Source organism: Diadema antillarum, unplaced genomic scaffold (assembly GCF_040938485.1).
Source record: "Diadema antillarum isolate AM-2024a unplaced genomic scaffold, OU_Dant_1.0 seq00000934_RagTag, whole genome shotgun sequence".
Lineage (NCBI taxonomy): Eukaryota > Metazoa > Echinodermata > Echinoidea > Diadematoida > Diadematidae > Diadema > Diadema antillarum.
In genome coordinates this window covers 113,140-137,558 of record NW_027271785.1, presented here as the reverse complement: position 1 = coordinate 137,558, position 24,419 = coordinate 113,140, and the positions used below count along the sequence as shown (strand labels likewise).

The following is a 24,419-nucleotide window of genomic DNA, read 5'->3' as shown; positions in this document are numbered from 1 at the left end:
GTGTGTTTCATGGGGTTTTTGTTTGTTTTTTGTTGTTGGTTTTCTTTTAGTCTGATACGGGTGCATTCTCTTTCCTGACTTCTGCAGGTCTCATTTTCCTTCAGTACAAGAATGAAACTAAACGTGCTTTGATGCCCAATGAGGTGACAGGAATTGACACCGTGAGGGCACTCTATGTCCGAGCCTTCCCAAAACAACTCACCATGGCCATGCTTGAGCAACCTGCCAGGAAAATCTACATCATGGACCCCTCCACGGACATATTCTATGAGCTTGAAAACACAGAGTTAGTGAATCAAGTCTTTCGAAATGTGTTCATATGCACCCCAGTTTAAACAACTAAGAAGATATGTTGGCATTGCCTATTTGTACGACTCTTTCTTTACATTAAGGCATAAATTTAGGGAATAAAACTTATATTGAGAGGACCTCATGTTGGAGGCAAAGAAGATTAGTGTTTCATATTAGCATTTTTTATACTTATGGGCATTAGCACAGTGCATGGCTACAAGCAGCAGAGATATCTAATAAAAGATAATATAAGACTAGGAATCTTATGCATTGCTTAGGGCAACTTCAGCTTCAAAGAAATAATGAAGTTTCACTGACATTGAATAGCTCTTTGAGTTTTAAAAGTTTGACATTAGAAGCTTTCATTCACAAGACCTCATACACATTATTTTTCCTATCAGTCAGAAGTTCTCGGCAGAAATCAGTGCTTTTATTTGATACTGTAAACACAGAGACTTTTTTGTGGGACAGTAATTTCAGCACAGTTTGTACTACATTTAGCTAGTGTGAATTCTAAAACAGAGAGAATATCTTCAGATGTTTTTCTGCACATTTTGAGTGGGTTGACAATAGCACAGTGTGAATTCAAGAACCCTCGAATACAGGTATGTGTTTGAGCAGCTCAGCGTGGAAAATTAATCGTGCAAAAATATTGGGTTATGAAAATAGCAGAGAAGCAGTCGTACATGATAATGAAAAGTGATCTCTCTCATTTCTTTACTCCTGCCTCTTCCTCCCGATGTGTCCTGTAGTGAAATCATTGACAGAACAGTGCTAAAGATCTATGAGCCAGGGTTTGTAGAGGACCCCAATGCACCAGGTCCCTCGTCGCCCAGGAGCACGACTTCCACCCCTGTGGAGCTGGACTACTACTCCGAACCAGAGGTTGATCACCAGAAGAGGGACGTACGTAAGAATCGTTACAACACCATGACACTGCCCCGCACTGGAGCTAGCAACATGCAGCCTGATGGGGGCGCCAGACAGCAGGCAGCTATGGGGAACCTTAACCCTTCACAGGATCGGAAACACACTGGTTCTTTGGTAAGATGGAGGAGACAAGACACCTGTCATGAAAACATCAAACCTGTGTTCGTGGCCACCTCTCTATAGTGGTCACCTGCTGTATGTAACATCAAGATATTCCCCCATTGAGAAAAGCTGGGTGAAGATTCCTTTGTACAAAGGCCACCTGTCTAGTGTGGCTGATGACCCTCCATTTGTTTCTTGAAGTCAATATTCCACTGAGTATAGTGACTACTAACAGAGACACCCAGCACATCATTAGGGTTTTTTGCTTCGTTTCTTGCTGACTTGCAAACTCATTTATTGTAGATATGACAAAACTAGTGACTTGATAAGTATCTCCGCCAAGGGAGGAGGTTATGTTTTTGTTACCATTTGTTTGTTTGTCTGTGTGCATAATAACTCAAAAGGTTGTGGGTGGATTTAGATGAAACTTGCAGGAAAGGTCGGGAATGACACAAGGAACAGATGATTAAATTTTGGTAGTGATCCAGAAATTTTTATGGATTTCATGAAGGATTTTCGATATTTTGGCGGGCAGGGTCAATGAACTTGGGAGTTCAAGCTGCCCATTTTTTAGGTTATCATAATTATGTGCACTAATGTGCGTGCTCTACTGCAAGGCGGGCTGCAAAGACTCCTATATTGGGAATTCGGGCGATTTTTAGCATACATACATATGGGTGGAAATCACTGATCTCTATGGAAGTACAAGATCATTGGTGGAAATTAGCTGCTTGGCGGAGGTCTGTGCTCTCAGAGTGTTTTTCTAATTGAACATGTGAATGACATGAGGTATGTAAGTCATGAATATTGATTGAGATGTGATAGAACATTGCTGCCAACCTGTTTATAAAGGCCAACTTCTTGTTTCCAATGAGTGACTGATCATTGGGCAGGTATGACTGTGTCATGTAAGTCACATCACGCTTAATTGGATTCCTCTCTGAGAGTTGGAAACTTAAATGTTGTTAAGTTGGAATGACACAACGGACACACAGTGGATGAATTGTTGCAATGTAACAATGTGACGTACATCTTCATATGATATTAGAAGCATTTATAAAATGCCAATTTTTTAGGAGATAATAGCATAAAATCATATGAATTTCATCTCAATGATTCAAATCACAAAAAAGTTTAATGTAAAGGATTCATTATGCACACTGGACATTGTATGAGTAATGAATTAGGAAATCAATGTAACCTGTGAGTACTTATAATCAAAGATATTTTCTTGCAGGAAAACTTCAGACGTGGAACTCCCGAACGAGCAAGTGCCACACTACAGCGTCCAGTGGCACAAAACCAGGCCTTTCAGCGTCTGGCCCCTGAGAGGGCCACCCTCAGTGGGCCTGTCCAGAGGGGTCCTGGTCCTGGTCATGGCCCAGGACCCCAGGGCCCATATGGACGAAGGGGCCCCCCACCAAATCAGCAGGGCAGTGCCACAATGCCAAGGAGAATGCCCCAGCATGACCCACACCATGGACTGGGCCCCAGGCCCCAGGGGAGTGCCACCATCCCCCGATCACAGAAAGGGGGAGGGCCCACCATGGTGGACGGGAGGCCCTCTGGTGGTGACATGAGACGCATGGATGTCACTCCAGGTAAGTCTGGTCGGGTTTTTTTTTTGTCTGTTTTCTGAGGGAGGAGTAATCCACTTTTATGTCTTATTTGTGACATTAACTTGTCATGGTTTGTATCTCAGTTTTGCATTTCTTATTTGTTAACATTTAAAATACAGTTTGTGTCTTGGAAGATATCTTAAGTCTTTGTGAACATGGCATTCTCAAGTGTTCTTTGTTTCCCCTCCCTCTGCGTAGTGTCCAAACGGCCCCAGCCCCAGGTCATGTCAGCCCCCATGCCCAATGGCCATCCCCGCCAGCGTGGCCCCCCTCCCCAGCAGCACCCTCACCAGCAAACACCACCTGGCCGCCCGATGGGTCCCCACGGCACCTTGCCTAGGAATGGTGCTCCTGGAATGAGGCATCCCATGCCCAACGGCACAGGACCAGGTCCTGGGCATCCTCGGGGTCAGGCCCCGCTCCGTCGCCATGGTAGCCATGATGGAACCTTCCAGGACAGGTAAAGACAGCCATCTTGTTTCTCTCCTTTTAATCCTTCCTTTAATTTCTCATCATGCTGACATTGTTAATTTGTTCCCTAGTAATGCATGTGCGTAACATTTGTAAAGCTGTAATTATGCTTTAGTCAAAGATGGGCATTTCTCAGGCTCTTAGTGTATACAGGCTTAAAGGTCAGTGCTACAATATCTTCCAAAATATTGTTACTAAATGTTTCGCAAACTGAACATCAAAGAGATAACTTCTCACGCATGCTTTCTTGGAAACGTATAGCATTCCATAATCGTAAAGTTATGTCCAGAGAAAACTCGTCATTATTAATTAAAATATTATACCACTAATCATTGCTTGAATGGATAGTTTGATTAACTATTTTGAATATTTATATGTGTGCAGCTGGCTCAATCTCTTCTTATAGAAGTTTAGACCAGAAGGTCATTAAATCCACAGGCTTCATGCACACTTAACTCCTTCTGACTCTCAACTTTGCTATCTGAATTGAAAACAGTCTGCTCCCAACCATCATTCTCATGAGCATATCTGACAAGAGAGCATACATGTAGCATTATTGACTTTTGGGTATCAGAGAAGTATCAACAGTGTGGTTGTTTATTTCCAAAGTCTACATTCCAAATGAAAGTTGTAAGCTCCATATTTCAGGGTATTTGTTGTAAATGAGGTCTCAAATTTGATGGGAAAAGCAGACATTTTCAGTCAGAGTCTTGCTGTGCCATTGGTACTGTTTGTTAATACTCTGGATGTATATGATTTAAGCTCAAGTTTGTTGAAAGAAGAGCATGTATCGATTCAATATCAAAACAAGAAGGGAAAATGGTAATCAAACCAGGATCGGCTTAATTTGTTACATTGATTTTACATGCTCTTCTTCCATCAAATTTGTCTTTAGTCTGTTTGTCTGTAGTTTGTCTGGCTGTATTGTGGTGAACTAGTGCCTGTTTGGTTTGTTTGATGTTCATTGCCAAATTTCCTTAAAGATAATAAAAAGTTTTGGTACCTCAAAAGTTTCCCTGAATTTCCTTGTCTTGGTTTGTGTTTCACGTTAAAGTACGTTGTCTGTGAGAATTACTCGCCCCAAAGTGCTCTCATGTCTTAGTAATCATGCAATAATGGTTTTGTACCAGAGCCGTCGCCGTACAGCGTCGATAAATATTGTACGAAACCACTGACTGCGACCAGCAGCGTGCAGCCCATTGTACGCATAGCTAACTGCGACCAGCAGCCCCATACGCATAGCGTAATGGGGCTTCGCATTGTAGCATTCAGGATCATAACAGAATTAGTATCGCGGGTAAATGTCAACTTAAAATCCAAAAATTTCTTCGATTTGAAGACTTACCAATTAAGTTGAAGTATTGAAAACAGGCTTCAAACAACGTTTGGTTCTGCCAATAGTCCCTTTCTTTTCGAATTGATGACTGAATGTGACTCGGTCGAGAGGACCTTGGGAGAGCTACATACACTGACTACTACGGCCAGCGCATGCGCACACAAACATCTTATCCGTTGATGGATTTGAAATTTGTGCGCATGTGATGTGTTCGCATGCACTGGCTGTAGTATTCAGTGTATGTAGCTCTCCCAAGGTCCTCTCGGCCGAGTCACATTCAGTCATCAATTCGAACAGAAAGGGACTATAGGCAGAACCAAACGTTGCCCGAAGCCTGTTTTCAGTACTTCACCTTAATTGGTAAGTCTTCAAATTGAAGAATTTTGGGGACTTTAAGTTGACATTTATCCTGCGATACTAAATCTGTCATTATCCTGAATGCTACAATGCGAAGCCCGATTATGCTATGCGTATGGGACTGCTGGTCGCTATGCGTATGGGGCTGCTGGTCGCAGTTAATTGCATGATTACTAAGACATGAGAGCACTTTGGGGCGAGTAAGTCTCACAATGTTAGGTATATGAAAGGTACTTTAACCTGAAACACAAACTAAGACAAGGAAATTCAAGGAAACTTTTGAGGTACCAAAACTTTTTATTATCTTTAAGAGATTCTTCCAAAATCTTAACGATTATTTTGGAACTCCTTGCTTACTCTGCCAGACTGGAGTATTAAAGTAAAGAAGCCAATATTGAATGGACATATTTACTGCAGACATCACCAAAAGAAGATATCTCTGGTTTTGTCATATCATGGAAATGTTTTGTATCTGATACAAATTTATACGATCAGAATAGCAAAAATAGCTGAGATGAATCTCATTTGAGAATTTTTTAGGCCAGTATAAATGTTTTACTTTGATTTTGTCTACTGACACCTTGCCATTTGATGGTTTCTGAAAACAATTGACTTTTTTTTTTTGTTACAAAACATCCGTGATGTGACTTCAGGAACCAGTACCAGTAGTCAATCAAAGTTCTAGTCATTTATGATTTGACAAATGAAAAATCCTGCTGGTTATATTTTTTGCCAGAGAAAAGAGCTCAGCAAGTCCAGAACTTAATGGCACATCCCCATGAACAGTGCCTTACCCAAACCTTGAAATGTTTACAATTGCATAATATAATTTTATTGATGCCAGTGTAAGTTTTTGAGTGCAAGCCAATTTTATGTGATAATGATGATCAGTATAAGTGATGTGGCAATGGTTTTAAGAGCCATGAAAGACGCTATTTCAGAATAATTCATTGACTTATCTCTTTATTTCTGCAAGAGTGTCATTCTTTCCTTCTCACAAAACTGTACCATTTGTGGAGCTGGTGAGGGGCACCCTCAGAGTTGTGTCAGTAGTGCTTGCTGGTGATGTTATGCTCTGCCAGTCTCGCTATATGAAAGCACTTATATAGCCATTGAAAGCTATTATGCTTAACTGCATAGTCATCTAACAATGCCGAGATATATATCTTAACTTCATGGCAGCACTGCAAACTTCACATTCAGATAACAACATTATTAACAAAAAACTGACATTAAATCATCGATTTTGTTGCATTGAAATTTGACTGAGACTGAGATTCAATGGTCTCTAAAACAAGGGCTTGTCAGTGTCTAGGTCTAGATGGAGTTTGCAAGAACTTGAATAGTGCCCTCTGTAGTCAAAAACTAGAAAGGCATTCAGTCTCCACGATGCATGACATGGTTGGAAGCAGTGTGCACTATTTCAGATATTATGTACGTGAGATGAAGTGATGACGCTGTGTAGATTAAGTCCAGAGTGGCTACTGCTTCATGAGTGTAGAAATCTCTAATACCCTCATCCAATGAACAGAAAATTAACCAAAAAGCACAGGGTTGGTAGAGAGAAAAGTGCATTCAGAGAGTGAGAATGGGAGCCATTGTCAAGCTGTTGCTCTTTAACTTAACCCTCTTTTTACCATGTGTTTGGATAATGACTGACTCAAACAGACAGTCACCAGCTATACCTGCTATTTGGCCTGTTATAGATTAAACAGCACCTTTTGGCCATATTACATAAAGGCCTATATGTACTTCAGCCAGAGATGTAGCTGTAAAAAAAACAAAAACACTGAAACTTTTGCAGATTGGAGCTGATGACATTTTCTGTGACATGAAACTTTCGCAAATTGCCAGTGGCATTAAATGCCATGTGTAGACAAAAACTTTTGTGTGCATTTTACTTCCACGAATCTTGGCTCCTTGTGAAATTTGCAAAAGTTTCGTCCATTAACAAATATCTGGTTGTACACTATGTGTACCTCCATGTAGTGTCAAAATGATACTGTGGGGTTAAGAGGGTTAAGTTTTTCACCTGTTTTGTGCTTTGTGCTGCCATCACTCCACTAATTGCTGTACTTACATGTATAGGCCTCACAGCGCTCCCTCAGTCGATGAGGTCTTGGGTATGCGGGCTGGTGGCCATCAGGCGGGGCCCCAGCGGCCCTACTCTCAGCCTGCACCACTCCCACCAATGAGGTCGCACTCTATGGAAGAAAACACAAAGTATGTGTGTAGCTAGGGGGTTGCTGAATCATATATCCAACCCATCCCCCAATCCACCCACCCATCTTGCATGCTTTGAATGTATGCACATATCATATGAACTCACATATAAAGTGGATTTTTGTTTCATTTTTTTTTGTTTCCTCCCCCTCCACTTTCAAATTTGCTGTCAGCCTCATTACACTAGCTGTTGGAACTATCTTGACAACCAAAGCTTGTTACTAAATTTGGCCATGTTGGATTCAAAAGCATGTTCAGTTCAGCTACTTCTTTTTTTTTTTAAACACAACAAATCATCTTAAAGTAAAAGTGAGTTGTCATTTCCTTTTGGAATCTGGACTGGTTCAGTGAAGGAAATACCATTTGCTATGACTCTGCTTTCAGATGAAATCATACAATCAAAACCAACAGGCTCAATAGCGCATCTGTTTACATTTGAATGATGTCTGTGAAGAGGTACACTGTAGATTCCACACTTCTATTCTTTGACAAAACTTGAGGGAAAATCCCTTGATGTGGATCGTAGTACACTATGTGCATGATTACAAAGGATAATTAGTTTTAAAGCAAAAACATAAAATGGCTCAAATCAGGTATACTCAGGAGCTGCTTGGATTGTATCGGGTAGGCATGGTCAATAGTGCATGATGGAGCCACTTATGAATGCAGATTTTATCGTCCCAAACACTATACAGACTATACGTGTATTGTTTTATTCCCAAGCATACTGTATCACTGCAATGGTACGGCTAGCTTCCTCTTTGTAGCACCGGATAGGAGAGGCTTAACACCCTGCCATATATATCCAGACATTCTTACCAACTTCGGAGCATGTAATGTAACTAACAATGCAGCTGCATGACAGTCGCTTACTGCACCCTTAACTTTTGACACAAAATTTGAACAGTTTTAGGACGTATCTTGTGCTTTAGTAGGCAAAGAAAATGTAATGGTTTTCCCCACATAATTTCAAATTAGGAGGTAGCAAATGTATTCAGCCTGTTGAAATACTCCATATACTCATATATGCTGTGTTTTTAGTGTAGAGTTCTTTATTAAAGGCAAAGTTTCTTTAAATCATTATAATGGTTCAAGAAGACCTCTCAGGACAATGTTCACTGTTTTTGAGTGATGGTCCTTATGAAACATGTAAGAAAGAAATGAAATGAATTCTATGATGATTGACATGTTTGTCTTCCTTCAGGAAGAAGACAAATGAGATTGCTCAGACACATCAATGTGAGAAGAGTTGCCCAAAAGGGCCATAGACCACTGGTTTGGCTAAACTGATTGACTCTACAAGCTACCAAACCAATCATGGCATGAAGTGGAACTTGATTAAATGCTTTGGCAAATATTGAAATAGCACACTGTCACATTTTGCTTTTGCTGCTTCACCAACTGTACAGTGAACGAATCTCAGCCATGGAGCAGCAGATTGCCAATCTTGCAGGCATGGTTCGCTCTGTTATTGGTACCCGTAATGGCTCCCCCAGGAAGGGACCGCTCCCACAGGTGAGACACAACATCAGAGATAACTATGTAATCTTATCACATTGAATTCCACTGGCTCATGTTTCTGTTTGTAGTAGTACTGACATGTGTTGTTTTGTTTTGTTTTGTTTTTTTTGCAAATAATGTTATTTGATTAGGTGTTTTGATATACATGCCTTACTCAAAATATATGAGTGGGTGGAAATTACCAGCACTTGTATAAATATCACAGTTAATGGTGAGACATCTGAGCTTAGTATTTATCTTTGTACTGAATGAAACAAATAGGGATACAATATCTAAACATCACATGATGATGTTTAACATGTATGACACCTTGTTATGTTAAAGGGATGGTATAGTATTGGTGGAGATGAAGATTTGGCTTTGGACTTTTTGTGTGATACCAAGAAACCACTTAAGAAATAATACAGAGCATACCATTCTAAGAGGAATTCAAAGTTTATCAGATGAAAATCAGTTTTGGAATGGCTGAGACATCCAAAAACAAGGTAAAACAAAGTGATCCTAATAAAAGGTGGTATCCACCTTTAATTAAGATTGCTCTGTTTTGGATATCTCGGCCATTTCAAAACCAATTTTCATCAAATAGATGTTGAATCCCTCTTGGAATTCATGCTCTTTCATATTACCTAAAGAGGTTTCTCATTATCTCACAAAAAAAAAAAAATGTTAGAAACCTGAGGTTAGGTCTCAACCAAAACTATACAATCCCTTAAAAAAAATTGTGTAAGTTATGCGTAGTTTGGTAAGAGTTGTGTCAAATTCAATCAGGTCATGATTCTAATTTTGTTTTCCTGTATTCTACATGGCAGGATGGCCAGAGACCTGCTGGAGACCACAGACCAGTACCTCCTGTACGAGCAGGTAACATTCTCATAGCTCCTCAATCAAGCAGAAATTTCTTTTCCTACTCCATCTCGTGGGAAGCAGGTAACATTCTCAATAGCTTCTCAATCATGCAGAGATTTCTTTTCCTACTCCATCTCGTGGGAGGCGGATAATATTCTCAATAGTTCCTCAATCAAGTAGAAATTTTGTTTCCTACTCCATATCTCGTGGGAAGCTGGTAACATTCTCAATAGCTTCTCAATCATGCAGAGATTTCTTTTCCTACTCCATCTCGTGGGAGGCGGATAATGTTCTCAATAGTTCCTCAATCAAACAGAGATTTCTTTTCCTACTCAATCTCGTGGGAGGCGGATAATATTCTCAATAACTCTTCAATCAAGCAGAGATTTCTTTTCCTACTCCATCTCGTGGGAGGCACCTAAAAAAATGTGTTTTCTAAGCAACACTTCTTGATTGCAACATAGTGTAGGTTTGTGATCTTTGAAAAAAATTATTTGGATGAGAATGTTATGTCATATAATGTATAATGAAGACAATTAGTCACAAGATACAGAGCATCTTGCCTGGAGTCCCAGCACACTCTAAAATGTATAATATGTGACCCTTGCATCACAAAACGAACACAAAGTCGCCAAACATGAAATTTTAGTTAAGAGCATATTCTGAAAGAGCAGACTTTAAGCTTCAAAATGATGTATAACTCAAATCAAGTGGACTCTCCTAACCTATCTAAATATTGGAAAGAAAGCACACACTCGGGAAAAAGTGTAAACTGAGAAAAGAGGCTCTGAAGTACAGTGTCCATTCGAGCGCTAAATTTTTACCAAGCCGTGCTGGCTGTGCAATGAATGGGACAAAAAACAGGATGTAAACCACCAGAGTAACAACACTGAAGGGATTATCAGATTAAACTGAAATTGAGTATGCCTTATAAACCCATTCTGTCCATAATCAATGCTAACTTTCAAAGCAGTAGCATCATGCTTTCAAAAAGTTATTAGAGTTGAAAGTGAAGAGTGTGTTCAAGGTTTTTAAGAAATGGAAAGGGGACTCTGAAGACACACCTAATCACACTATTCTACCCAAAAAAAATCTGTTCGAGATAAACTGCTAAAAAACACACTTTCCTGCCCGTTTCATGATCCCAAATTTTAGCATAATGTAGGAGAAGACTTGCTCTTTCAGAAAATATTAAAAAGTCAAGATGGGCTAGGTTGACTCATTTCACCTATTTTCAGTCCTCACACAAAATCAGTGTGTGCGACTTTTTGTTCGTTTTGTGATGATGCACGGTCACATAGTACAGAAAACTTCACATTTCACATTATTATTAAGTTCACACTATCAAATGGGGATAAAATATGATGTCATAGTTGATATCTGCTGACTCACAACCATGAGCCCTTCTCTTGTGAAATATTTGTTAATATCGTGAGGGTTACATCTCAAGGTGGTGAGAATTTTGTATTCCAAGAGATATATCTTCTACCGGCTCTATTGTCTCCTGAACTTTATTAGTAGAAATGTTGCATTTTTATTTTCAGTTAATCATAACCAATGCTGAAACTCTAAATGGTTCTTTTCACCTTTAAGACATTATTTATTGACTCTGTCTCTTAGATGCTATGCCCATCACACAGCAGGCTATGCCCATCACACAGCAGCCAAGGACCCCCACCCACCAGCCACCTCTCCACTCCCGCACCCCTGACGGCCACTCCCGCACCCCTGATGGTCACTTGAGACCATCATCCCACCCTGGAGCTCCAACAAGCCCCAGAGGACCAGGGGTCAACCTCCAACGTAGCGCCATGGTGATGAAGCATCGGGTCACTGACCTCCGCATGCAGCTCAAACAAGTCCGCAAGATGCACCTTAATATGGTGAGAAGCAACTGTCAATGAAATTATTTCTGTTCTTTGATAGTCTAGCTTCCATGCTCCAGGATATTTTCCTCACCATTTTGGCTTTTAGCCCGTTGAGGACGGGCTAATTTTGCTACAACACACATTTCTCATAGACCCCTGCCCAAGTATACTCAGGGCTCATCCTCAACGGGTTAAGTGGGTGAGTGTTAACTTTATATTGAATGTAAAGCTTCCTTGACTGTATGTTCACGTGAGGATAGTCTTTGCTCTAAACTACCAGATTTAAAGGTAGAGGTAAAGCTACAACATCATGTGGCAACTTGCTGTGTTTCACTTTGTAGCATAGATAAGTAAGTATGAATGGGAGACTAAACTCGTGATCCCTTTAAGTGATACTTTACTGTAGCAGCTATCAAGTAGAAGTTGGGATGTTTTGTTTTTTGTTTTTGTTTTGTTTTGTTTTTTCAAGGAGGGGAAGAGTTGATATTTATATTTTTGCATATTTGTATTTTGGGAGTATACATGTACATCAAAATATACAGATGCTGTTACACAGCAATTGCTTTCTGGACGCCGTGACTGTGATGTGATTTTTGATGAATATGTTTCATATTCCTTGGATTCATTAGGTTCAGCAGATGAACAACAACTTCAAGTCAACATCGCACAAGATCCGTATGGCCCTAGAGGGCGCCCCAGGTTCAGATATCCATCCAATCAGGAACGAGCGTGCCAAGGTGCACCAGGAGTACCTACGATATCTTCAGACTCAAGAGACCATTGAACGAGAGCTCAGGTAAACTCACAAAATGAGCCAATGTTCCAGATAGTCTCCATGGTGTCTACAGGCTTATACCCAGTGATATAAGAAAGATGTGCTGAACCAGGAAAGATGAAAAGAAAGGGAAAATACATGAAATAGCAATATTTGCTGTAATTAGCAAATGATCAGATAGGTCATATTTCTCAAATGACCCCAGATATTAAGAGGAAAGTAAGTCTTGGACTCCTTACTCAATCTACTGTCTGAGATATGAAACTAATGTATTCATTTACATGTACTTGCTGACTTCTAATTGCTTCTTCCACCCATACAAATTGTACATTTGGTTTCTGAAGTTTTCTTGCTTTCGCAAATTTTTGCAATGATCAAAGGACATGTTTGGAAATGATCTTTAACACGCTCTGCATAATGTGAAATATGATATGTTTCTCAGCATTTTTTGCATTGAAATTCTTTCCTTTGTGATGCAGACATCCATGTTTTTATCATATTTGAAACTCAAACTGATGTGATCATATGTTTACTTCTATGAAAGTACATAATAAGTGAATATTTGTCTCTCTGTGCAGCATACAATAACTGTGGTTTATATTGGTTGTGTCATGTATCAGGTGATGATCATTATGACTTCTCTGATCATAACCATCTAGTTGCGTTTACATTATATCTATAATTACCATGAAATTAATCATCTTTCACTTAACCCATCTGTCATACCGCTAAATGCAGGGAGCTAGATGAGAATGTGGACAAGCTGAGAGACCACACAATCAACAAGCGTGGCAATGTGAACCTTGAAGAGATTGACCAGTTAGCACAGTTGCTAGGCAACAGCAGCAGAAGAATTGCTGAACAGAAAGGTATGGGTGCCTTGTGGTCTCAAAATCCTAATTTCTCAAGTCAAGTAGTCATCCTGTTTAGTTGAAATAAATGAATGCTCAGAATTTTTACTTTTTTATATATCAAGTACTGTTTTTTGCCCAAAATACTGCAGGGCCCATTTTATTAAAAGATATAATCAATTTTAAATTTCCTTACCACACAGGCTGTCATAAACATACCATAGAAATTAACTTTACAATCAATTTTAACTCTTCATAAAACAGTGCCCAGGTTTAATAGAAAATCTATCTTTTCAAATGTTTTTACTACACATGTCTATTGCAGGAAAAGTACAAATACTATTTTTTCAGCCCTCAGAATACTGCAATGCCATTACAAGGTTGACATCCCTGAATGCTTGCCTTTGTGATATGGCCTATCTTGAGTAGCCTTCCACAAAAGCATGACTGCCAGTCATAATGACAGGGAGAAAATGAAGAAATGACAATAGTGCAGTCAGAAGATATTCATTGTCGACATTCATTGGGCATTGTTTCTGCATTAAAGAATTATTGCATTATTCTTTTACATTGAGCCACATCTTGCATGGGATTGTCAAGTCTCACAACTTGACGTGTCTATCAACACGTGAAAAGAAAGCTAACAACAAATACATGTACATCTGAAGAATTTAATCATATCTGTCAAGAATTTATTCTTGGAGTGGTATGCATAAAGCTCATGTGCTATTTAAGCTCTTACACTGTCTTAAGCTGAGACTCTAACACTCTATGAATGATTAATCATTGATTTTAATAATCATGACCTCTTGACCTCTGTCTACCTTGCAGTAAACTTCCCAGTGTTGGCCGAGAAGCTGAAAACAGTGCAAGAGGGAGAGATGGAGATCGTCGTGAGAGAAGAAAAGTAAGCTGGTGTTATAAATCACTGTCATCGAAATACAGCTACTGTAGAAACCCAGAATCTTTGACACATCTGTTTGTTTATTTGTATTGATTCTGCTTCTCAAATCAAAACAAAATAGAATCATATTGTTGCAAAGAATTAAGTAAAGTGTAACTGCAGAAAAGTACAATTTCATGAAATGCTGCAGCATTATTATTATAAAAGTTTGTGGTTGTATAAGTCTTGAAAGGCAGTGCATTTGACTCAACAAGGAAGCAGGAGACCAGTATAAGAATGGCTTGACTTGGCTGATGGCCTAGTGGGGAATTTAGCTCTGGTTTGCCTCTCAAAGGAATCTGTTATTTCCAGGCGCTTTTTTGTTTTGTTTTGTTTTTATACAGTCCATGTGATATATCATAGACATATTAAAGTTTGTGTATCTAGCATTTTGATGTGTTGCTGTACAAGAAAGTACATTAAATCATTTCATAAGTTGTATTTGAAATAATGACAATAGTATGTGATCATATATGCATGCTACAGTGTACATTCCCATAAGAGGTTTGTACATGCATCTCCCTCCAGACAAATAGATCACAAATGCCATTAATGGTGTTTTGAACATCACAATCTGGAAGAAGAGAAATGAGACAGACAACTTATGAGAAGCGTGGTGATGATATGCCAAGATTCATTGACCCTTTGAGGACGAGTCCCGAGTATACTCGGGCAAGCTTCTATGGGAAATGCGTGTTGTAGCAAAATCATACCGGCCTTAACAGGATAATTAAACTGGAGGTAGGCCATTTTCATACAGAAAGAAAACGGATATTGATATAAAAAAACTTAAATGTTTCTGTTACAGCCACTTTTGTAGGCAACACAACACAAATTAATCTGAATGGCCACGATGCAGGCACTCCTGTCTATATTTTGGGAACCTGGTATACCAGGTTCCCGTATATCAGTTGATGCCACAGGAACCTGATATACCAGGTTCCTGTACGGAACAGGTTAATAATACCTTTGTATGGATCGAGCATCCTTACTCAGTGATTTATCATTTTTCTCTATTAATTTGTGGGCACACACTAAGGAGAGGAAGAGGAGGATGGAGACTTGGAATTATTTAACGTGATGTTTGTAGATCAGCCGTTACAGGTCTACCTTTATAGGTCAGCCTTTTACAGACTGCTTTCATGTGAATAGATTGCGGAAGATGTTGATAATTCTTTTATTTCTGCTGTAATATATTTTCTTCTTTGTTTGATCTTTCTCCATGGTCGTGATTTTTACATGAAGCTGGATGAAGCACGAGCCGCAGCGACTAGACGACCATTTCAAGAGATGCAAGAAAGTCACCAGCACTCTCTACACACTCAAGAGGTCAGTTTTCTCACAGCTCTCATGTTGCGAGCTCAAGCCAGTATTCAGGGGACTCCTGTTGTTCAAAAGTCCAGGGCACTGACAGTTTTCTTTTGTTATTTTGAAATTTTGTTGTAGCTGAACAGTATTAATGATATGTCCAAATTGTAGATGATCAGTTTTGAACCTGACCTTTTACTTTACTGTAAGAAAATTTTGTCAGAGCTGTGTTCATTACAATGACAGTACACCGTAACTACCAGTAAGTTGCCATCTTTGTTATGCATATGCAGAATTCATTGCCCCCCCCCCCCCCCTTTTCCTGGAAACAAGTTGTACATGTGGCATTTGGTCCTGTGAAGAACATATGTGAGGCTAGACAGTGTGTTTTTATTTTGTACAGGTTGACTCAGTTATCCAGTGCTAAAATATGATTATTGACTTTGAAAAGATTTAAGTTAGAATGTATCAGTGAATAGTCTTGATTATTCATGACATAAAAGGCATAATTTACCATTTGTAGATGAAACAAAAACCCAGCATTATTGCTTCAAAATAGTTCTAAAATGTGAGTTAGAGATAGGAACAACCAATGTAAACATTTAAACCTGTATGATCGATGTTAAGTATTGTTAAATAAACAAAATGTTAACAATAGTTATAATGAAAATGTTTCAAGACTAAACCGTTTACAGTTATGGTTTATTAAGAAAAATAGTGATATCTCCTTAAATTTTAGGCTTTATTGCAAAAATTTGATAGGGTAGGATGTTTTGTGATACTACTGACCTACACATATGCCTCAAATGTGATATCTTGAACGTTTTTTAAATCACTGCTCCCAAAGGTAAACAGGACCTTTAAATGGCTGTTAAAATGTCCACAAAAAAAAAAAAGAGAGAGAATAACTTCATGCTGTGCTGCGACGTACATACCTTGTAATAGTGAGCCATGATTGTTACATGCTGCAGGATGGCCGCTACACACGATGAGCCGTACGTCATCTCACCGACATCAGCCTCTGTCTCACCATCCACCACATTGACCAGTAAGCATGTGGTTAGAGTGGACACAGCACCCTACCCACAGTCTGCTGTAATTCAGCGCCAGACCATCCTTGCTGATGAGGTAAAAATCCTAGAAAGTCTCATATTTACATCATTTCAGATGTTTCAGATTGACTTTTCATCGTTTCCATTCTGCATTTTGTAATCCATTTTGCATATGCAGTCATAACTTATGTTTGCTAGCCAAATCAAAGATAAAGTTTACCACGTTTCATTTCATTGTCTTGTTTCATATATTCAGTGGTAAGATTATTTTTTTGTTTTAATCATAACGCTTGCTTTATTTTTACTATGCTGTCCATATCATGATCATATTCGTGCAAGTATTATTCTTAATGTCATTATGCTCTGCTCCAGACTTTGATGCAGCCTTGTCGTGTTGTCTTGGCAAGTGTATTTGAGTGAATGCTGGAGGGCAGTAGAGGTTTATAGATAATTAATAAAAGTGTGTTTGAGCGGGGAGATGGGTCCCACCTCTCTGGTTGAAGCTACAAAGTTTTTATTTTGAATTACTAAATCATATCATCAGACCATTTACAATGAAAATGCACCATGCAATGATTAATCAACATCAGTATTCAAATAATTAACCACTAAGTACTAATTGGTTATTTTCCAAGGAGGATAACTCATATCCATCTTACAAAGATGTAATGCAATTGTAACTTAAAAGTAATGAAATGAAATGAAATGAAATTTATTTACCAAACAAACAAACATGGTCAACAAAGTCACACCAATGAATAGTTGAATTATAGTTTGGCGAAAAAGAACTGGCAATAGCGTGCAGGCTAGCCGAGGCTAGTCCTTTCAGTGATATAGATTATAATATAACGTATTTACAATATTCACAGAAGAATTGTTATATGTAAATATTTACATGTTTTCATAGGGGATCATTTATACTATATAATGTATACCTTCATGCACTTAGATATATTGTGCAATAGATAATATATTCTGCAATGCTATTTCAATAGTATATATCAAACACGAACACATATGCTGCACCATACTTATTATCTATGCATAAGTAAACAATATAATGACATAACCCATCAAAATTGTCTGTTCTGCTCTAAACAACCTGTACTTCAATATCACATATTTCTGAAAATCCAGAACTAACAGATCACTGTGTAACATCCAAGAATGCATTGATGATGGATACTTAAACTGCATCAAGAATGTTTTAATACATCTATTCTAGGAGCTGTTATATGTTTGACATTGTAAATCTTGCAGGGTTCTTTGAGAGTATTTACCCCACAATCCCCCCCCCCCCCCCCATCAATATCATTCAGGTATGATTGGCTTGATCAGTAATAATATGATCAGCATAAAGCAGAAATAAACCAGAAATACTACTAGATGACCTCTATTCACTAAATTTATTGAAATACATTGAACATGTATGTCTGTATTCAATCATACTCTCACTGTATGCAGATTTAGTACAATGAAGTACAAATATGAAAATCGTTTTCTGATTTGGCAACATTCTGTTTCCTTTGGATGAATTTGAGTGAGTTTATCACCTCAATGTCGTCTTATGACCATGATGAGTTGTTTTGTTAGGGTAAAAGTTCAAACCATATGATGTAGTGTTATTTATTTACATGATGAGACATCCGTTTGAGTCACCATGACCCAGTATCTGTTCCAAACTAAACTTTCTGCTCAGTCTGGAATCTTCACCACAACTTTTCACCTGTCATGCCAGAAAACGATAGGGTCAAAGGTCATGGTTGGCCAGGAGCCAATAGGGATGTGAGGTGTCACACTCACTGGCACGTAGACATCATTAACATTGAGGGATTGGATTAGGGGTAGGGAGATTTTAGGGATACCAGGAAAATGGGGGGGGGGGGGGGGGACTATACTCCAAGTTCCTGGTATACAAATGAAATGGCATGCAAAATATTTAGAGTATGAGATTCTGAACTAACACAAAGTTTGATTCAATTAATTTCAGTCCAGTGTATAAATTCACTTTACAGCTCAGGCTGCACTGCATGATAGCTTAGAGTTAAATGCATATTAGTACAGTAACAGCATTCCTGATACATTTGAATTTCTATAGAAACATAATTCTTCATTTACCCAACTCTCAATTTATTATCTGTCATCACAATTTTGGCAAATTGACAGATGTGTGGGCCAGCTATAATGGAAGGGTTTGTTCCAATGGTATGTAGTGTCGTAGTGTAAGATCCCAAAATGATCCTAGGCATTGAAAGTTCTGTCTACCCCTCTCCTGATTCTTGTTTGATTCACCCATCTTCACTGAAACTTGAACCATGACAGTCAGCCTAAATCAGCCTCACCTCTAGATTTTGCCCCCCCCCCCTCCCCATTTCCCTGTCCCTCTAACTCTGTTCTAGTTAAAGTTGAATGAGAGCCAGTGCAGCATAGCTTGACTCTAACCTTTGCAGGAAGATGAAATAAGATTCATCCACACCAGTGCTTGCCAAGTTAGCTTTAGGTGTTTCCTCTACAACAGAGCAGACTATATTTATGACACGATCACATTAAGGCCCTATGAAGAAACAAGTGCAATGATATAACATGTTGTCCAAGCCAAAGGATAATTTATGAAACTGGTATGAACTTCCAGCTCCACCACCCTCTTCTCACAAGTCTGAAGTATGTTTGGATAACGTTAGTATTGTCATAGTGTGGGCTGATTTTTGAAGATAGGACTTTGCCAAGGATAAAATCAGAATACATATGTAAATATGGCTGTGTTTTGTGATTTTGCTTAACCCATTGAAGACTTGTCCCAAGTATACTTGAGCAGGTGTCTATGGGAAATGTGTGTTAGAGTGAAATCAGCTCATCCTCAATGGGTTAAAGGGTTAAAGGAACATAGATGCCTACATTTGAAAACATAGAAGGAAGTTATGAACAGAGATTTACAGCTGGTACCAACACTTGAAGTATAATTTACAAAACTTCATTACCTTTGGATCCCCCCCCCCCCCCACACGCACACATACACACATACACACATACACATATGATTCATGTCAAGTATTAAAAGGTAGAATCCTTTGAATTAATGTTTCATCATGTATTTACACATGTCACTGTTCACATTGCAATGCAATGTGTGATGTGTGCTCATCACTGATTTACTTATTTCCTATTCAGCCCTTGAAAGATTCTGTATGGCCTACTAAAAATATGAGAGAGATAAAGAAAGTGAAGGGGATAGTAAAAACAAAGAAAGGTTATTTCCATTTGTCTCAGCTAACATGATGAGGAGATCAAGTCAATTTTGAACATGGCATATTCTCATGTTCAGCAATGTCAGTAGATAAGACTTTAGGGTAAATTCAAAGTGTATCCCATTGTAGGCTCTTCAGGTGGATAATAAAAGTCAATATTTGCCTTGTCCTATGGCACCATTGAGTCTACTCATCCAAAATAGGACAAGTTTGAAGGTACACAAATATGAAATGTAGGAAAGCTTGCATTGTATTGTATCATTTGATGGGTATTATTATGACGTCATGACCCATAGATTCATGTTATTTGAATGACTGGTCATGATGAATGAATGGAATATCCAATTTAGAATTTAATATTCACTGCTTTTTATGTATTGCGTTGTCAGGACTTTGCGTTGAAAGTCTATGGAGTGTATGACACACACCAAGTTGAACATGTTACTTACATTTGTCACTTAATGCATGCAACTTGTCCATCATGCAGGCATGTATGAAATGTGATGGATGTTATCAAGCAGATATCATATTATATACTGTACCTCTGCAATATCCGTCTGATTCATACCTGTACATATGTATTATACTCTGTAATATTAATATGATTTCTCAGTAATCATGTAATACAATCCTTGTACATGTGCAGCTAGATGAATACATGTATATAATGAAGAGTTTTCCTGTCTGTGTGTTTTTAAAATCCATCATCACTTTTGCACCATTATGCTTTTCATTGTAGAAGCATTTTCACATTGCAATAGATCATCACCTTCATATATATGCCATACATGTACATGTCAGTATACTATAGCACATTGTACATTGAGGCATATGTTATATATTGCCACTTATCAGACTCTCTGATACACTGCTTGGTGATTAGCTGCTCTCTCTCTCTTTTATCCTCTAACTGCACTCTTTCAACTAACATTTTCATCCCAACATTGCAGGCTGAGCCCGTGGTCCGGCATGACTTACCGCACCGATTCAAGTCCCCTCTGGAACGGGACCTCTTTGAGCAGACATTGTCTGAGACAAAGGGAGCCCTGCGCCAGACGCACAACGTTGACGCCAACACCGTGCGCCACAGGCGTACCCTGCGAGAGCTGTTTGACCAGGAGAATCATGACACCATGACTCCAATCATCACGCCCGAGAAGGCGGCCAAACGAGAGGCGCAGAAGGAAGCTGCCGCTACGGGACCCAGCAGTCAGAAGAAAGGTCCACCACCTCCTCCTCCACCGAGGAAACACTTCCCGGCATCACCCGTGCCGGAGCAGAGCAACAAGAAGATCACATGGTCCAGCACACAGACCACACCCACCAACAAGGTGCCTAGTGATAGGGTGGAGCCAGTGGCCACAGCCCCCCTTGAGTCCAGGACTGAATCTGTGACCGAGTCTGAGCCTGATGTGGTTGAGAGAGTGGCGGAGTCTGAGAGGACTGTGGGAAGGAGAGAGATGGGTGAGGTGGGTGGGTGTGGGGGCGCTGCTGCCGGCTCTAAAGTGTTGTGTGCCGTCCCAAGTACCTCTGCTGATTGCCTGATTCATGCCGTGTCTGTTGATCCCCCTCCAATCACAAATACAATCAAATCACAAGAGACATCTAAATCCACTCCATCCCTTGGTGTCAAAGACACCCCTCAAGAAGTCAATGGATCCTTCCATTCACAGAACTTGGCATCATTAGGCAATGGGGGTGTTTCACATTCCAGTGATAAGGTAGCAAAAGAACCTGAGCCCACAGTGACCAAATCACAAAGCAAAAAGTCCTTTCTGAGTAGAAGTCCTTCCAAAAGTGGACAGCAGGGTAGTAGCAATTCAAAGTCAAAGTCAAAGAAAATGGGTGGAGCCCTGGCCAGGCTTCTTAGGAGGGACCATGAGAAGGGAGATAGTGCACAGAAGGCAAACAGTCCCAATTCCAAATCAGATCCCCCTCCCAAACCCCCTCGGGGCTGCATGGACTCACCCACACAGCAGACCAAGAAGCTGTTTATCCGCAATGATGGTAATGTCAACAACAATGCTAAGCAGGTAACCATCCCTCAGCGCTCTGGCAGTGTGGCCAACCAGGGCAGGATGGCAAAGTCTGCAGAGAATCTCAATCTGTCAAGTTCCCCGGAGGATCACGACCTCCACCCTCCGGAAGGCATCTACAATGTGCAGCAGCAACAGATCATCCAGGACTCGCGCTCCCTTAGTACCTCAGCCCTGCGCAATACGGCCATGACGGTGGCACCTTCTTCTCCTGAAAGGACCCTGTCGGAGTCATCGACTGGTGAGTCGCCCAAATCAGTGCCTTCCAGTGTGGAAACCAAGAGACGGGACACTGAGCCCTCTGTTCGTCCCAAAGCAAAGTCAATGTCGGCTGGGCTGGAGGACTCCAGGACGTTACAACTCAAGGCCCAGTATGCCAAACTTCGCCAGATGCAGATAGAAAATAATGCCAAGGAAAAAGCATCATCTGCCCAATGTCGTGACAACACGGATGCGGAGAAGAAAGTGGCCTCTCAACCTGCCGTAGCCATGGTAACACATCCCAACCCAGAGGCAGATCGCTCAGCAGCAGAGTGTAACCAGACTGCACCCAGTGCACCACAAAATGAGGTGATTTCATTTTAGTAGCAAAAATTCCACTTTCAAAGAATGAAAGAAAAGCATCAAGGCCCCACCCTTCCTTGCTCAAATTTGCTTTCATTTTCCAGAAAATGTTATCTTTAGTGCATTTTCCCAGGTGCCCTACCCCAGGTGCCCTACCCCTTCTCCCGAGGCAAGACTTCCTGCAACCACTGCTTCCACCGCATCGTTCTGCAGAAATATGCTCCTTATCAAGTGAAGCAAACTGAAATTAGCCAGCAACACTTTCTCTTTTCTCGCCCCCCTCCTGTCACAGCTCTCGCTTAGTTTGTTTTTCATTTCAATTATTTTTTGTTGTGGTAACTGGGCTCTACTCTGCTGTCTCTTTTTCCCCCTATTTCTTTTTATAATAAGCTTTTTTCTTTTGTTTTTTGCCAATTAAAGACACCTTAACATGCACATCATAGATATCCAACTTTGCTCCATCACTGACACATACATGTGTACACCGCATCACAGGCTGTATCAGTTCCACCATACAAAACTACCACATATTAATTCTTTCAGCCGCTCTTTATGTATCAATAACGTTTAACAACATTAGCATTCAGTGAGCAGTGTATTTCTTGTCAGTTGTTTCCTTGATCTGAAACCTCATTCTCCTGTCAGAACACATCCAGACAAGTCTAGCAGCTTTCAGTCTTCTATTCCACAGTGTAAAAACTCTACCTGTGTCGTATGCTAAAGGCAGCTGTGTAGTTTAAACATCACAAGTTTCACAAACTTCACAAGAAGCTGTTGGAGACTATACTGCAAACAACGCACCACTGTGTATCTGTTTTCATCCAGTACTGCACGAAACAAACAAACAAGAAGATGAAGAATGTTAGACACAGTCAAATACTGTAGTCAATTTAGTTAAGTTATTATTATTCAATATGTGGATGGACATTTTCTGCATTTTAAGCAAGTAAAGTCATTAAAGAAAAAAGCTGAACTAAGCATTTTTTTTTTCATTACAATGAGAACATTTGACAACACAGATATTGTATATGTTATGGTAGAGAGATTTGAAAAAAAAAAAAAAAGAAGGTCCTATTTTATATTAGCACGATTGCAGATTTGAAGGAATGATGTTTCCCTCTTTCATTTTTTTCTTTTTCTCTTTAATTCTATTCGATTCAGTTTGATCATAATCTATTGGAGTGTATTGCCCAGCATTACATAATAAAATTATTTACGAATTATTTTGAGAAATATTTTTATAAAGAATGAGAAATCCTTAAAAAACAGAAATTTTCTTGTTCAAAGAATGCCCAAAATGCCCAAAGAAAAGAATGAAAAAGCTGTAACAGCTGTATAGCAACACACATATAGTTTACGAGAAAAAGCGGAGTAGACTTGCGGATGTAGCCAGGATTCTGCAGGAAATACAATGTAGTGTGTTCCACGAAAACTTGATGTTATTCGCCCACATTGTGATTCTGAGTAGGAGCGAAATGACTTCTTCTAGAAATGCACTGCTTGCCAACAACTTGTCCACCAAGCCATTTATTTGCTTGCTTGCATCTCAGTCATGACAGTTGGTAGATTTCAAATGCATGTAATCATATTATCACAGGGTAATCATCTGTATGCTTACATCAAACCAAAACCTAAAAACCAACTTAAGCTGCACACATATACACTGCAGTATACACTTTGCTGCCAATAATTTGCAAAGCGACATTCTCACTAGGCTTAAAGGTATACTCCACTTCATGTTCAAGCTAACTGTGATAAAAAGAGGTTATTCAAAGAGTTACAAAGCTGTCAGTTTTTTGTTTGTATTCGACAAGTAACAAGAAAATGATGGGCTTTTTTTCTGCAACATTTGACATATTTTCACACCACAGTGGTATATTGGTCAGAGCCATGTTGCCAAATTTCATGAGGTGATGTCATCATTTCACAGTTTTTTCAGTGATGAATACATACAAATGATACACCAAGAGTACACAATTCTTGGTCAATACCGCTTTTGCAACTATACTTGCCCCTCAACTCTCATATCACTTAATTAGAGCAATTCCAGAATGATTTCTTGCAAAAGATGTTATCCTTTT

General features: G+C 39.5%; 1 protein-coding gene across 7 annotated transcripts in view; it reads left to right on the top strand.

Annotated features, from left to right (window-relative positions):
* LOC139741558 (SRC kinase signaling inhibitor 1-like) overlaps positions 1–24,419 on the top strand; it is a 158,501-nt gene that overhangs the window by 108,993 nt on the left and 25,089 nt on the right. For 6 of the 7 annotated variants that reach the window (XM_071652139.1, XM_071652134.1, XM_071652133.1 and 3 more), the window contains exons 5-17: positions 88–286; positions 1,044–1,335; positions 2,561–2,924; positions 3,141–3,402; positions 8,739–8,844; positions 9,660–9,711; positions 11,317–11,579; positions 12,194–12,360; positions 13,078–13,208; positions 14,022–14,097; positions 15,379–15,462; positions 16,413–16,569; positions 20,689–22,344. In XM_071652139.1, coding sequence (XP_071508240.1) covers positions 88–286; positions 1,044–1,335; positions 2,561–2,924; positions 3,141–3,402; positions 8,739–8,844; positions 9,660–9,711; positions 11,317–11,579; positions 12,194–12,360; positions 13,078–13,208; positions 14,022–14,097; positions 15,379–15,462; positions 16,413–16,569; positions 20,689–22,344 — 3,809 coding nt within the window. The remainder of the gene's footprint in view (positions 1–87; positions 287–1,043; positions 1,336–2,560; positions 2,925–3,140; positions 3,403–8,738; positions 8,845–9,659; positions 9,712–11,316; positions 11,580–12,193; positions 12,361–13,077; positions 13,209–14,021; positions 14,098–15,378; positions 15,463–16,412; positions 16,570–20,688; positions 22,345–24,419) is intronic. The other variant, XM_071652140.1, reaches the window with a different exon arrangement.